The sequence below is a fragment of the Vipera ursinii genome (assembly GCF_947247035.1).
Source record: "Vipera ursinii genome assembly, chromosome: 8".
Classification (NCBI taxonomy): domain Eukaryota; kingdom Metazoa; phylum Chordata; class Lepidosauria; order Squamata; family Viperidae; genus Vipera; species Vipera ursinii.
The window spans coordinates 1131786-1146381 of NC_139519.1; the positions used below are offsets into that span (position 1 = coordinate 1131786).

At 46.6% G+C, this 14596-nt stretch overlaps 1 protein-coding gene across 2 annotated transcripts; it reads right to left on the minus strand.

Moving 5' to 3' along the window:
- Nucleotides 1-8554: 8554 nt before the first annotated feature.
- MRPS24 (mitochondrial ribosomal protein S24) lies at nt 8555-10658 on the minus strand. 2 transcript variants are annotated; one of them, XM_083368701.1, is made up of 4 exons: nt 10605-10658; nt 9829-9909; nt 9633-9744; nt 8555-9069 (listed from the first exon to the last, which is right to left on the minus strand). In XM_083368701.1, exons 1-4 carry the CDS (start codon nt 10641-10643, stop codon nt 8786-8788), a joined length of 516 nt encoding a protein of 171 aa, XP_083224827.1. In that variant the 5' UTR covers nt 10644-10658; the 3' UTR covers nt 8555-8785. The 2 variants fall into 2 exon arrangements, with proteins under 2 accessions (XP_083224827.1, XP_083224828.1); XM_083368702.1 differs by lacking the exon at nt 10605-10658 and adding an exon at nt 10004-10192.
- Between the last annotated feature and the right edge of the window lie 3938 nt (nt 10659-14596).

The following is a 14596-nucleotide window of genomic DNA, read 5'->3' on the forward strand; positions in this document are numbered from 1 at the left end:
TGTATTTTAAGTAACATTTTAACTGGGTACAGATGACATAGTAGCAGTGTCAGAATCCATTTATATCACATTCATAAATGTATGTTTAAAACATTATCTCCCCCCCCCCCCTTATGGATTCTTCCATCTCCCAAGGAAGGAGGAGCACATGTGGATTCAGCCTGCCTTAGGTTATTTCAAAGACCAAGGAAACCTTTTGAACAGGGGGGATCAAAAGAAAGGGTTAGGGAAGAAGGCATCTGGCTTGTGTCTTCTTTTAATTCTGGAGAGGAAGAAGGCAATAACCATAAAGACTCGAAGTTCCTTTTTTTTTTCCACGAAAGGGATGACACGAAGTAGAAGGATGGGGGCTGACCAAATGGGGTTGAGGGAAGGGGGGTTGAACCAGGTACCCTTTACAAAATTTCAATTTCTAAAACAATACAAAGTCCTGTCTTGTGTTCCCACAACCAAACATGTCCTAGTAAAGATTCCTTTTGGACTAGAACTGACTCCAAGAGTTTTTGTCTTCCTAAGACGTGGATTGGGGTGGGTCCTGACAAGCAGTCTTCTAATATCTGAGGGGCTATCACACAGAGGAGGGCCTCAATTTACTCTCCAAAGCAACTGAAGGCAGGACAAGAAGTAATAGAGTTCCATGTGAGCTTCTCACCATTAACATGTTTTTGATGGCACTACAGTGGGGCTACCTTTCCACCGAAGTGGTGCCTATTTATCTAATCACATTTGCATGCTCTCAAACTGCTAGATGGGCAGGAGTTGGGCCAAGAATGGGGAGCTCACCCTGTCACATAGTAGTCAGGTCTGGAACTGCCGAACTTCCAATTGACAAGCCCAGTATCTTAACTGCTAGACCAGAAGTCTCCAACCAGGGACTGGTTCTGTGGAGAGAGGTTTTTCCATGGACTGGAGGGTATGTGGTTTTGTGTGCTGCCCGCATCTCGCGGATGGGGCTTTGCTTGTTTGTGCAGATTGGTTGCTGGCATGCCACGCGCCAGTACCGGTCCACGGACCGGGGATTGGGGACCATGTGCTAGGCCACTGCACCCCTTGTACAAATCTTGCCATCTAGATACAGTGGCTACAAATCCATTTTTTGTCTTAATGCCTTCCTTAGGGCATTATTTTATGTGTATGAACGCTGATTTGTCTCCTTTATTTCCTCTCTTCTCCAAACTGAACATTCCTAATTCCTTTATCATCTCTTGCTCTCCTCTGAACTTGTTCTGACTGCCAATATCATTCTGCAAATGTGCCCAGAATCGTACATAGGACTCCAGGTGTGCCCCCCCTCAGTGTAGAGGGGAACTTCACATGTATTAATGCACTGCTTCCTCAAAGGCAGCCAAGAACTGCAGCCATCTCACAATCCTGACTTGTATTCAGTTTGCATGACTACATCCAAGTTCTTCTCAAATCTAGTATTTCAAAGCAGAATCCCCCATCTTATATATATGCCTTATGTGTTACCTCTCTAAACATAATGCTTTACATTTCACCCTGTCCAGATTGCAATCTATTTTGGTCATCCTAGATATTGAACAAGTCTCCTAATTTTGTATAATCTGTAAATCTGATGGGCAGCTCATCAATTCTACTATAGCAATATCAATTGCACTTAGACTTATATACCTTTAGAACCCTCTCTAAGCGGTTTATAGTCAGCATATTGTCCGCAACAATCTGGGTCCTCATTTTACCAACCTCAGAAGGATGGAGTTAACCTTGAGCCACTCAGAATCGAGCTCCTGGATTGAGCAGTGAGTTAGCCTGAAGTGCTGCATTCTAATCCCTATGCCACCATGGCTCTATCCCAGTAATTCTTTGAAAAATGTTGAATAATACAGGCCTCAGTATCATGAAATCCCATCCTTATGAAATCTAATTCAGTGTAGAGGTATTAATGCTGACTTTTGGTGTGGTAAGCCAGTTGTACATCTACCCGTTCCATGTGCCTCGGGTATAGTCATGCTGGCCACATGACCACAGATGTGTCTTTGGACAATGCTGCCTCCCTCAGCTAAGAAATGGAGATGAGTCCGACACAACTCAAAAGGGGAAACCTTTTAAGAGCTGTACAAAAGGAAAATAGATGTAGGACACCACTAGGCTGAGCCCAAGGGCAGGGTCAAATGCATCATTGGTTTCTTCCCCCCACCCCACCCCACCCCCGTAAGAGACCTAATCTAGCCCTCTCTTGAAGTCTGTTGACTTATCTGGTGCTGATTTGCCTCGGCCTGTTAGTAGATCAGCTTCTTATGAATACGTGACATGGAAAAAACTCAGTGCTTTTAAACTCTATCCAGGCTCCTCACCTGACAATAGTCTACCTATGGAGATTACAGACTCTCTGTCCCTGGATGTTTAAGAAATCACCTAACAGCCATCTCTTGAAGATGGCTAAATTGCTTTTCTTACCACAGATTGAACTAGACAATCCTTGTGATTCCTTTCAACTTCAGAATTTTATTTTTCCCTTCAATCATTTGGGTCTATCTTTATGCTTCGTCTTTTCTCTTCTGCTCTGAAAGTTTCCCCTCAGCTGGCAGCCAGATGCGTTCGAAGTGGGGCAGCAGAGTGCCGTGACTCTGCTGTCCCCCTCGCTCACTCCAGTTGCAAGAGAAGCTAAGAGAAGCTCCAGGGGCTGCTGAAATGCTGAGGGGGCAGAGCCTGGGCCCTGTCCAGGCCTAGGGGCAAAAAGCTGCTCTACCTCCTCATGCAGAATCCATTTGTCTACCAGGCACCATATTTAAATAGACCCTGAGCGTTTTTACTGGCTGAATATTGGCACCCAGCTGTATACATTTACACATATCAGAGGGGGGAAATGTACTTTAAATCATTTCTACTGCCAAGTTAATGGTCTGAGGACACCTGATCCTGCTATTTCCTGAGGTTAAGCAAACCTGGGGTAATGTGATAGTCCATGACGAAAGAACAGCAGTGCATGCAGTGCTACAATCCTGCTGTGCTAGGCACTTTATTGGCCTCCATGTAATAATGGAAAATAATTCTGAACAATCTATTTCACCAACTTCATTGAATTGTTACTTTTTTCCTATACAAATCCAGTGGCTTAAACCTTTTACATTCCCACATTGACTGCTCGGCTCTCTTGATTTCTCACCCATCTGCTCAGAAAACGCCCTAATGAGGTTACAGAGTTAAAGGTTTTTTTGTCTCAAGCAGGATTCTTGGTTCTCCATCATTATATTCAGATGGTTTTTCTTCTTTGCCACAGTATTTAAGTGGTTACCCTGCCCATGTCTGGAAAGTTTTTTCAGGTTCCTGTCTACTTTACATATATTGCTTGAATTATGACCGTAATTGAATTATGGTTTTAAGTTGAGCCAGTTGATTTGCAGATCAACACATGACCGCACCCAATTTTACCACCTTTTTCGTGGAAGTCATTGAGCACAGTGGTCCTTAATTGACCCCATTGTACACAATGACATTTTTTGCCAGAAACTTGAAGCAAATGCCAGTTTTCAGCAAAGATTATATAAATCATGATCATATGCAGGATGCTGCCAATGGCCATAAATGTGAGCCATTTTCCAAGGGCCTAAAATGCAATTATGTGATGAGGGAGGGCAGCCTTCGGAACTTTGAACCTGTCTAAATATCCTTTTGGGGCTTCCATCATCAGTTCAAATGGTTGCTAAGCCAAGGACTCTCATATTGCTCAGCCAATTCAGCCAAGCCCTGCTCTGCTTAGTTTTCCTAGATCAGTCCAGTGTTGCCACCTAACAGGGCCCACAGGCCACAACCTGTATGAAAATTGGAAGCCACTATCATAAATAAGTGCTCTGCACTGCTGGGGAAGAGGGATTTGAGGAGGGATTCAACAGCCTCAAAAGCCTGACTTAGATATCTGAATCAGAATCCCATCCCTGCCCATCCAGGGTTGTGCCAGGGTTAGCTTGACTGCAACCACCTGGCAGGCAGCACCTGTGACTTTGAGTTCAGAGGACAGGGCTATCCCTTGCTGCCAAATGGCAAGACTGAATCTGCTGCCTTTCCTGCACTGAACTGGTTGTTGAAAGCTGCGTCACCAGTCCATTTTGTGCTCAGAAGGGAGCGGATTCCAAAGATGGGATCTACGCTTGGAGGGCAAGGCAGAAGTCCAGAACTGCCATTAACAACCAACTCTGGGAAGACAGGAACAAATTGCAGCTCTCGAGTCAATGTTCCACCAGTCGGGTGATCTCTGACACAAGGGACACCCAATTCTCCACCTTAACCCCTGTAGAGTTTGTCAATCTGTGTGGAACATTTGAGCATTCGGGTATGTAAAATAACCCTAAAGCAGCACAAGCTGCAGGTGAGGGAAAGAGGCACTTGCCACTCCGTCAAAAGGTCTGGAGTTGCTGCTTCTTCGTCAATTTATTTATATATAGGTACAGATGTGTGTCATATTTCCCATTAGATATGCTAATATACATAAATTGAGCATTTATTATTTATTATTCTATGGAATTTTTATATCACCCACACAGTCCCTAAACCCAGTAAGACAATCTTTATTAGATTAGCTATGCAAAATTACTGAACTCAGATGTCAAGTGTTCTGGCAAGTTGATTATGGAAAAAAATGTGGTCATATGATTGCATTACCTACATTACCTATTTTAAGTTGCAGCAAGTCCTACCAATTATTGCTGAGAAGACACCATTTTTTGTAAATGCTCAATTGTAAATATACCAGCTTTAGTGATTTTTCCCTAAGTGTCAGACAGGGACCTGAAACACCTCCCAATTTTGCAATAATGAAAAAGTAAGCATTATGGCAATGCAATGTGCTATAATAGCGGGGGAAAGCACACTGTTTTTAATCCTTTCTGCACATATTGGGACGTACAAATTTTGAAGTAAACATGAAACGGCTAGGATGATTAGAATGATTTTCTATTTGTGAATCTTCAACTGATACTGAGGACTTGAGGAAATTGACCTGGAAGATATATCATTCTGCTGAAAAAGGGGCCTGGTTCACACAAAATATTAAGCTTAAAATGTGGTATAGCAATTAAACTGTTGGATTAGAACCAAGGAAATGTAGGTTCAAGCACAGTCTTTAAGGTAGTCGTTCACTTAGCTCAACTTAGATGGTCACTGGGAGAAATAAAGGGTCACATACACTAGCCTAGGGAGTGCTTGTGGAAAGAAATGGGATACAGACCTAATGAATGTCAGTTTAATAATTGTGTGAATCCATTTTATCACATAGTAAATCGTTTAGCATCTTGTAGCAATGCACCCTATTGTAATGCCTTCGGTAAGCAGAACCCAACCTGTCATCTGAACTAAGTGACAGTATAAGATTCCAATATTATTGGTAGGCAGTTATATCAGTTGCTGAAGGACCAAAAATGTATTTATTTGGGGAGAAAACGTCCCATCCACTGGTTGCACACTGGTTGCAAGCATCTATGTTCCACAGGGGGCAGGTCTTATGCTACAAAACTGTCATCTAGTAGTGGATAAAAATATATTGGAAGGTGCAAAACTTCACGGTTGGACTATTGCAATGCCCTCTACGTGGGGCTGCCCTTGAAGACCATCAGGAAGTGACAGCTGATTCAAAATGCAACAGTGCAAGCAACAATGGGCACACCTCATTATGCCTATATCACTGCTACACAAGCTGCTTCCCAGGGCAATTCAAAGTGTTGGTATCACCTATAAAGCTCTTTGTGCATAGGTCCTGGTATATGAGGGACTGCCTGCCTCCAGTTGCTTCTGCCTGACAGAATGGGGCAGAATGGGTGTGCCACTCACTTCAACTGAAGGCTGCCCACCCTTTGGAACAGCCTGCCCTGGGAGGTGCATACAGCTCCCACTCTAGGTTCCCTATATCTTTGTGTTGAGTGGCCTGGACAGGACAGCATAACGAAACATATAAATTGGTAAGCACCTAAAACAAAATTAAGTCTAAAAAAAAATCTTCCTGGAAGGGAGCCAAACAGAAGTTCAGATAGAAAAGAGAAACTGAGGTGTGCATTAAGGTTATGGTTTGTGTCAAGGAAGAGAAAATGAATAGGTCACCAATGCTGCCGCCAGTGCATGTCTTTGGCTATTTGCTCTTCTGTACTGGGATTTAAAAATAAAGTTGTCTCTGGCCCTGTGTCTAACACCGAGTTACTTCCATGGATGTCATCGGTAAAACGGTTCTAAACACAATGTTTAGCCATAAACCAACAAAGTAAACAGTGCACTCACTAGGAAGTGCTCCAGACACCACCAGCTAGGAAAACAACTGGGCCTCTTCAGTGGCAGTTTATGAAACAGGACAGCCAGGGTGGGAAAACAGAGGGCCAGAAGAACAGAGGGCCACTCAGCTGCAAGGATTACATTACAGAATTTCAGCAGCCAATTTCAATCTTCTGCTCATGACACAACATGTAACTGAATCTGGCCTTCTTGGCCACACATTGTATTGTCATTTTATCCCAACCGGTTCACACCTGATGGAAAGAAGTATGGCCAAGGGAAACAAAAATACAATCAGGGCTAAGCCCAGGAGTATTCGCTCCTATTGCCAGCTTAGCTTCCTGGGGGCTTCTGAGCTTTGGACTCCTTTCTGAAGGGCAAAGTTAAAACCATCAGGAAGCTGGAGCTTGGCCATGTGTGTTTCTCTGCTTGCATCATTAGTTTTGTACAGTTGACAGTGCCAGGAACCCCATGCCCTGTCTTATAAAGCAGAGTTCAAAGCAACAGAAGAGTTCTGAGTGGCCCCTCTTTACTGCAGCTCATCAGAAATCTCTGCCTGGAAATGGCCTGTCTGCAGCCATAACCTTTCCTTGTGAGCATTGCTTGCAACATCCTATGTCACAGGATGATCTTACAGAGTTCCTTTATATTGAATGACATCCGCTGCATCCATGAATGCTGACTCAGCAAAGTGGTACGTGCTAAAATGGATTACCATTCACTTTGGATAAAAAAAATGGTGGCAACCTTGTGCAAACCCCCAGATAGGTCAATTCAGTAATTCAGCTAAGTACACACTCCTGAGGAGTGCTTTCAATGAATTCATGTTTCAATTCACAGTGGTGAACCTCCACTTTACAATTACATGAAACCTCCCTGCCCATCATTATTTCCAGGAAGAAAGGAAATGGCAGGATAACGCTGGGCCGACCTCAAACAGGACGACATTCCAATCTGAAGGAGCTTGTGCTGGCAAAAACAGAGCCTCCCCCATTTGGACTCTTCCCTTCCTGTCCTAGTAACAATTCATGGGTACTATCACAAGTCCTCTTGGCCCCGGCCTTGTCAGTGGGTACAGAACTTGTGCAGAGCACAAGGTGGAAGTGGTGGCCAAGGGGTATAGCTCTTTTGCCAACCAGCTTTCAGTTGCGGGGAGTGGTACTCAGGAAAGCAAAACTACTTTCATGGTCATTTCCCCAAGGTTTCCAGAATTCGAGCTCAGCTGACACACACACACACACACCTAGCAGTAGAAGTACTTCAAACAGAAAGAAGAGTTCCTGGAAAGACATCCTTTCATGATCTATTTATCTTCTATAAAAAAGCCAAATCTCCTTCAAGTCAAGCTCAATTTTTAAACAAGTCCAGGAAGAGAGATTTGGTGCTTCCCTCTTAGCCCAATTCCAGTGTGGTTTACAGTCCTGAGATTTTCTTGGTGGTTTCCAATCCAAGTGTTAACCAGGATTGGCTCTTTGGAGCTTTTTTTGAGATCAGGCAAAATCCAGCTGGTCACATTGTTTTTAGCACAAAATGAAACGGCTATGACACTTGGATAGCACCATCATGAATTTTAGCAATTACTCAGCCCTGTTAACTATTACAACGTGAAGGAAACACGACTTGTGAGGGGAAATCATGTTTTCCTAGACTCTCACTACACAGAAAATCACCTTGAAGTTCAAGCTGTGCTTCTAGTCATGGCCAGGCTACACATACATATGGACTGCCAGGAAATTGTTCATCCCATTTTACAACTTCCCAATGTGTGAATATTTTATCTCCAAGCTGTAACTAAAGGGAAGTACACTGAACAGATTCTCTTTCCCAGAACAAAAGCAAGAATTTTTTCCAGAGTGCTACATATGGATTTTTGGCCTATTTTTCCCCTAAGGGACCTCTCAGATTGTCATTCCATTTCTACTACTCCAGGCCATTCTGCACTGGTTGTCTGAATAGCTCCTTATAGGGTTAAATTCTGCACTTGTCCTGAAAAGAATCTAGCATGACCTTTGGTGCCATTTTGTCTGTCTTCACTCTGCCCTACAAGCCTGCTCTTTACAGGCTAGGTTCCTTCCTATCCTGAAGCTTTTACCCTGCAGTCTGTGAAGAAAGAAAACAGTGAGGGAAGCAATGGAACAGCCATAGTCCAGCTCTTTCACCTTCTGTTCAGCAGAAGCTCACCCATCCCCACTTGCCCTGGCATGACAACCTGCAGGCTCTGTAGCTATATGGAGCACCCCATTGAGTGAAGCAAAGAGAAATGATTTTCCATTGCTACAGAGTGGTGCAGGCCAAGATTCTACTGCTAAAGAGACAAAGAACTGGGAAGAGTCATAAATAGGGACAAATATTCTTTGTTTGCATTTCAGCAACTCATTTCTAATAATCAACAAGATTTCTCCTTTCTCTGGGTGCTTCCATCTATTTCCAGTTTCTGGAGGAGAAGTCAATGGCTGGAAAACACCAGTCTATGCAAGGAGAAAAGCAGCAAAAAACCCACTGGGTTTGGAGGATCAATATCAACCAGGCAGGAGTCAGGATCATCTTTCTACAATAAACTAAACCAGGATTAGAGGCATTTGTAAATTATCTTCTCAGATATGGTCTGCACCTCCATCTTAACAGGACACTTGTAGAAAAAGGAAAGCAGCACCTCTGTGTAGCCAACCAGAAAGTAAATCTTATGTGGTGGGAGATTCTGCATTAGAATGGCACAGATTATCAAAGTGTTGGCCCTACGCTTCAGCACAATCTCATCAGCCAAACAGCCATGAAAGGTGCCAAAGAGGAACTTGCGAATGAAAACATCCTCCACCGTGCGCTCAGCTGCGTCAGTCTCACCATTCAGGTTACCTGCAGGACAAACCAAGGAAGCAAGAGCCAAGTTTATTCTTCTTGTGATGCGAGAGGGGTGCTCTGTATCACACTGTCGCTCCAACTGACCAGACCCAGAAAATGGCCTCGCGCAGCCCGTCTTCAGACATTTAATCGCAAAGACTTGCTGCAGCTACCATTTAATGTGAAACATTAAGGTTTTATTTTTAGAGCTTCTGAACAGGCATTCTGACCTCCAGACGGCAGCCCTGCTTTTCCCAGCATCCTCTGGGCTCCATAAAACGTGGGAGGGGTGGGAGCACCTGCAGCCCAAAGGTGCCCCCCTTCCCAGCCCCTCCCCCCACTGAAGACTGCTGCTAGGTGAAGGGGGATCTAAGGAAAGGGGGCTAATGAGAGGGAAGCCGGGCGGGAAAAGCCGGGGATTATTTTATTGGGGATGGGGGGGGGGAAAGAGACCAGACGGAGGGAGCCCCGATGGCCGTTTGCGCGGCCGCAACCGCCCCCGAGGGCCCTGGGTTCGCGCCTGGGGTCCACAGGGTCTTCCGGGGCATCGACCCCCCCTCCCCCCGCCTGGCGCTCACCGGTGTGCAGGGAGAGCCAGCCCTTGCGGTGGGCGATGTGGTGGGGCGGGTGGGCCTCTTCGTACGACACCGGCTGGTTCCCCTTCCGAGGGCGGACGCGGGCCGCGTGGCACTGCAAGGGAAAGCGGGGCGCGTGGGCGAGGCGGCCTTCCGCGCCCCCCGCTCAGCCTTCCGCGAAACACCCCGCGGCCCCTACCTTCTCCGAGGCGGCGCTGCTCCGGAACCCGCGCCTGACGCCCAGTAGCCCCCAGGCGCCCCTCAGGACCCGCGCAGAGGCCTGCAGAGAGAGAGCGCGGTCAGGGGCGGGCACGCGCGGAGCACCCCCCCCAGCGGAGCCCCCTCCTGCCCCCCCTCCCGCCGCCCCCGCTCGCCTCCGCGCCCCGCCGCCCCGCCGCCGCCGCCATGGGAGCCTCCGCCGGAAGTGCCGCCAGCTGCGCCGCTCCCCCCGGCCGCCAGGGGGCGCGCTTCGCCTCCGCCGCCGGTCTGGTCCTTGGCCCGCAGGGGGCGCCGCGCTTTCCCGTGCTGGGCGGATCCCGCTCGCCCGGAGGGAGCGCCGGACTCGAATGCTCGAAATCAGAACCGAGCCGGGAGGGACCCCGGAGCTCCTCTGGCGCCCAAGCCGGGGACCCCGCGCCATTGTAGACGGGCGTCCGCCCGGGTCTCCTTCAAAGCCCTCCAGCGACGGTGGCGCCGCGAGTCCGGGAAGCCCGTTGAGCCGCGGATGGTTTCCGCTGTCGGGAAATCCCTCCTCATTTCCAGGTTGGATTTCCCTCCGGTGGAACCGCTGCATCCCGTCCTGCCCTTCGGGGAGCTCAGGCGGAGCCCCCTCCGCCCTGCGGGAGCCCTTCAAGTCCGGGAAGGCGCACCGGGCCCCTCGCTCCCTCTCTGGCATCCTCTGCGCTCTTTCTAAGGGCCTCTTTTTCCCCGTTGGGGTCATCGGCACCGGACGCGGCCTTCGAAGCGGGACCTCACCCAGCAGCATCGAGAAGCGCCATCAACTCCCACGACCATCTCGATGCTCTCCCTCCGTCCACGCAGCTCGGGACCGCGCTGGCTCCTTGGCAGCTCAGCACATTTGCCGGCTCCTCCTTAAGCAGAGGCCCGCCCTGTCGCGGAACAATTAACAGTCCGACCAGAGGTGCATGGACCGTGGTTCATTTGCATGGTCAATATCAAAGAAAAGAAATCCAAGGCATAGTCTATAGTAAAATTTGTTTAATGAGAAAATAAAAGACCTAGACTGACTACATTCTCTCATCAGGCAGAAGAACAAAGTAAAAGTAACTGTGGGAAACTTTTCTAGGCCTGCGCACAAAACTGTTTAAAACCAAAACATTGGCTGGACATAGCTGGAGTCACTATGGTTACATGATAAGATAATACACAGGTGCAGAGATGTACACTTAGGAATGAGCGAAGCTGGCAAAACTAAAAAAACACGCAGTGACATCCCCTTTTGTCAGCGAAGCAGAAAATCAGATAAGGCACATCTTCTTGCGCAGATACTCGTGTTGGGCTGTAGGAAGTGGCTTGTTCAGCATATCAGCAATTTGGTCATGTGTAGGTACATACTGCAATTTGACAAAACCTTGTTTAACTGCTTGTCTTATGTTTTGGTAACGGATGTCAATGTGTCTAGACCTGGAACCTGTAAAGCTATTCTCAGATATATAAACACAGATTCGTTGTCCTCCATCACAGTGATTGGTCGAATCGGAGGTGTCCAGATATCTGTGACTAAGGCATCAAACCACGTTAGAGAATTACATGCATCTGAAACACAAGCATACTCAGCTTCTGTAGAAACAAAATTCTGTTTACGCACATGATGATGATAACTTTATTGTCACTTTGAATGTACATCAATTGGCATACATCAAAATGAAATTTCGTTGCATACAGCTCTCAAAGGGTCACCACCTCCGATATATACTCCTTGTTCGGGGCCCGCTCAAATTTCACATTGTCCATTTTAGTCTCTAGGGAGTGAACGATGGCAAACAGGACAGATGGAAATGGGGCTCCATGTGGATTAGCCCTCAAATTCGCTTGTATTCTGACAACCTCGCCTTCTTTCCTTTTTCTGATCCTGACTCTTCCACCCTTTCCTTAAAGAGGCCTTGCTTCTTTTCGCCCCTGGAGCACGCTGCTGCCGCCGCCACCAACTCCTCCAAAAGCTCCTCTCTCTTCCTCTGGGCCTGCCGACAGCCTCATCCAGTTCCTTCACTCCATAAGCTCCAGGTCCTCTCCTCCTCTGTCTCCTCTGTAAACAGCCCTGATTTGCAGTAGAATCCATCACTGGGCCAGCAGTCAGATCTTGCTGCTGGCAGAACAAATTCAAACAGCGCTAACAACTTTTAACGGTCTCACCAACAGTTCCAAAACAACTAGAAACTCGCTAGGCCAGCAAAGATTGTCGGTCGTATGTTACCTTAGTTCCACTATGTTGCTCAAACACGTTAAAATCTTCCTGATCATGTGGCCTATAGCCCTTACTATCCCTCCCAAAACTATTCACCTTCAAGAGCCAATGCAGCCGCAGCCATTCCAGGCGCTGCCATCTTAGAATAATATAACCTGCCAGTAAACAGCACATCCATTCAAAAACATCATATAACCTGAAGTGCTTTTATGTGATTTCTTATCACTTGCCCAATCTGAATCTGCATAACAACATAACTCTGCATAGTCAGTATGTGTGGGTTCTAACAATAACTTCATGTCTTTGGTGTGTTTTAGATACCTCAATAATTTCTTTACACATGTCCAATGAAACTGTTTTGCCTTGCCTATGTGTCGTGATAGGAGATTAACACTAAGTGCAATGTCAGGTCTAGTCCAACTACTAATATATAGCAGTGACCCAATGACTGAGCGATAAAGTGCTTGATCCTCGAACTCAGGACTTGGTTCATGTGTCAAGTTGTGAAAGTCGGTTTGCATGGGTATACTCACAGGTTTAGCATCCTTCATGTTGCAGTGATGCAATAGTTGTTCAATCTTATCTTCCTGTGTAAGACTGAACCCCTTCTGAGTTTTGGTAACTTGAACACCTAAATAAGTGTTAATATGTCCTAAAGACCTCAATGTGAAAAACTGTTGTAAAGCTTTAGCAAAAAATTAACTCATCTGCTTATTTGGACCAATATAAACAATATCATCAACATAAACAAGAATTATCTCATACCTATTATTTATTTATTTATTTATTTTATTGGATTTGTATACCGCCCTTTGCCAAAGGACTCAGGGCGGTTAACAGGGTAATTAAAACAAGAAATACAAAAATTAAAAACAATTAAAAAGATTATAACAGTCCCTGAAAAAGTAAAAACCCCCAATTAAAATTAGAATTAAAATTCTCAGCCTGGGCCAGAGAGCTCGAAGAGCCAGGTCTTCAGGTCCCGGCGGAATGAACGGAGGTCGGGGGCAGTCCTCAGCTCCACGGGCAGCTGGTTCCAGAGGGCAGGCACACCCACTGAGAAGGCTCTCCCCCTGGGTGTTACCCGCCAGCAATCTTTTACCGGCGGCACCCTGAGAAGACCCTCCCTGTGGGAGCACACTGGACAAAGGGAACTTGATGCTGGCAGCAGGTGTTCCCTCAGATATCCCGGACCCAAGCCATTTAGGGCTCTATAGGTCATTACCAGCACCTTGAATCTCACCCGGAGGGCAACCAGAAGCCAATGCAGCTCGTGGAGTAGAGGTGTTACATGGGAGTATCGGGAAACCCCCATCACAACTTGCGCGGCTGCATTCTGCACCAGCTGAAGCCTCCGAGTGGTCCTCAAGGGCAGCCCCATGTAGAGAGCGTTGCAGTAGTCTAAACGGGAGGTCACGAGTGCATGAGTGACTGTGCGTAGGGCATCTCGGTCCAGGTAGGGTCGCAACTGGCGCACCAGGTGAACCTGGGCAAAAGCCCCCCTGGTCACGGCTCCTATATGGTCTTCAAAATTGAACCGGGAGTCAAGGAGGATGCCCAAGTTGTGAGCCCTATCAACGGGGGGTAACACCTCACCCCCCATTGTTAAAGGTGGAACCAGAGTTAACCCGAGATGCCGATATTATCAGATCTTTTTGTAAACATGCATTCATCTGTTTCGGACTTAATAAAGCCCATTGAATTTAGTTTGTCAGAAAGACATAAGTACCACATTAAACCAGACTGTTTCAGACCATAAAGACTTTTGTGTAGAAACCAAGTATCCCCTTCTTGCTGTCGGAAACCTGGAGGACCTTTGACATAAATAAATAAAAATAAATCTCTTCATCAAGATCAGCATGTAGATCAGCTGTTTCAACATCAAACTGGAAAACGTCTAGACCAAGGATAGTTGCAGTGGCTAAGGCAATTTTCACACTCTCAGTCTGCACTGTGGGTGAATAGGTGTTTGTATAGTCCTCAGGATAACGTTGAGCGAAACCCTGGGCTACAAGTCTGGCCTTGTACAACGACTCACCATTTGGCTTCTTTTTAATTCTGTAGACCCATCGAGTGCCAATGACTTTCTTGTTTGCTGGAGAACTTGCAGGCGTAAACACCTGAAGTTTCTTTAGACTGTCCATTTCAGCCTGCATTGCCTCAAACCATTTATCTTCCTCTGATTCAGGAAGATGTTTGATTTGTGTGAACGTCTCAGGAGGAAGTGTAACATTACAAATCAAAGGTAAAGGTGCTTTCGTTACTTGCCACGAATATCGCTTTGGAGGAATTCCCTTTGTGGTCCTCTTGGAACGTCTCGGAACAACCGTCCATTCTTCTTCCGTTTCATCATCTTCATCATCGTCGCCAGCGGCAACATCGGTGGCTTGCGAAGACAGAACAATGGGTTGAGAAGAACTCGTGGAAGGAACATTCGCCTGTGCATCAGGCTGTGTGGCATCAGCAGCATCATCTCTATGAAAATAAACTCCAGGATCGTTAGAATGAATCCTGGACCAGTCAGCATCTTCCTCAAAAATAG

Coding starts and splice junctions, on each gene's coding strand:
- MRPS24 (XM_083368701.1), bottom strand. CDS start 10,643: ATGGTCGTGGGAGTTGATGGCGCTTCTCGATGCTGCTGG. Junction 9,910..10,604: donor GCGCTTCTCGATGCTGCTGG/GTGAGGTCCCGC, acceptor CTCTCTCTGCAG/GCCTCTGCGCGGGTCCTGAG. Junction 9,745..9,828: donor GCAGCGCCGCCTCGGAGAAG/GTAGGGGCCGCG, acceptor TTTCCCTTGCAG/TGCCACGCGGCCCGCGTCCG.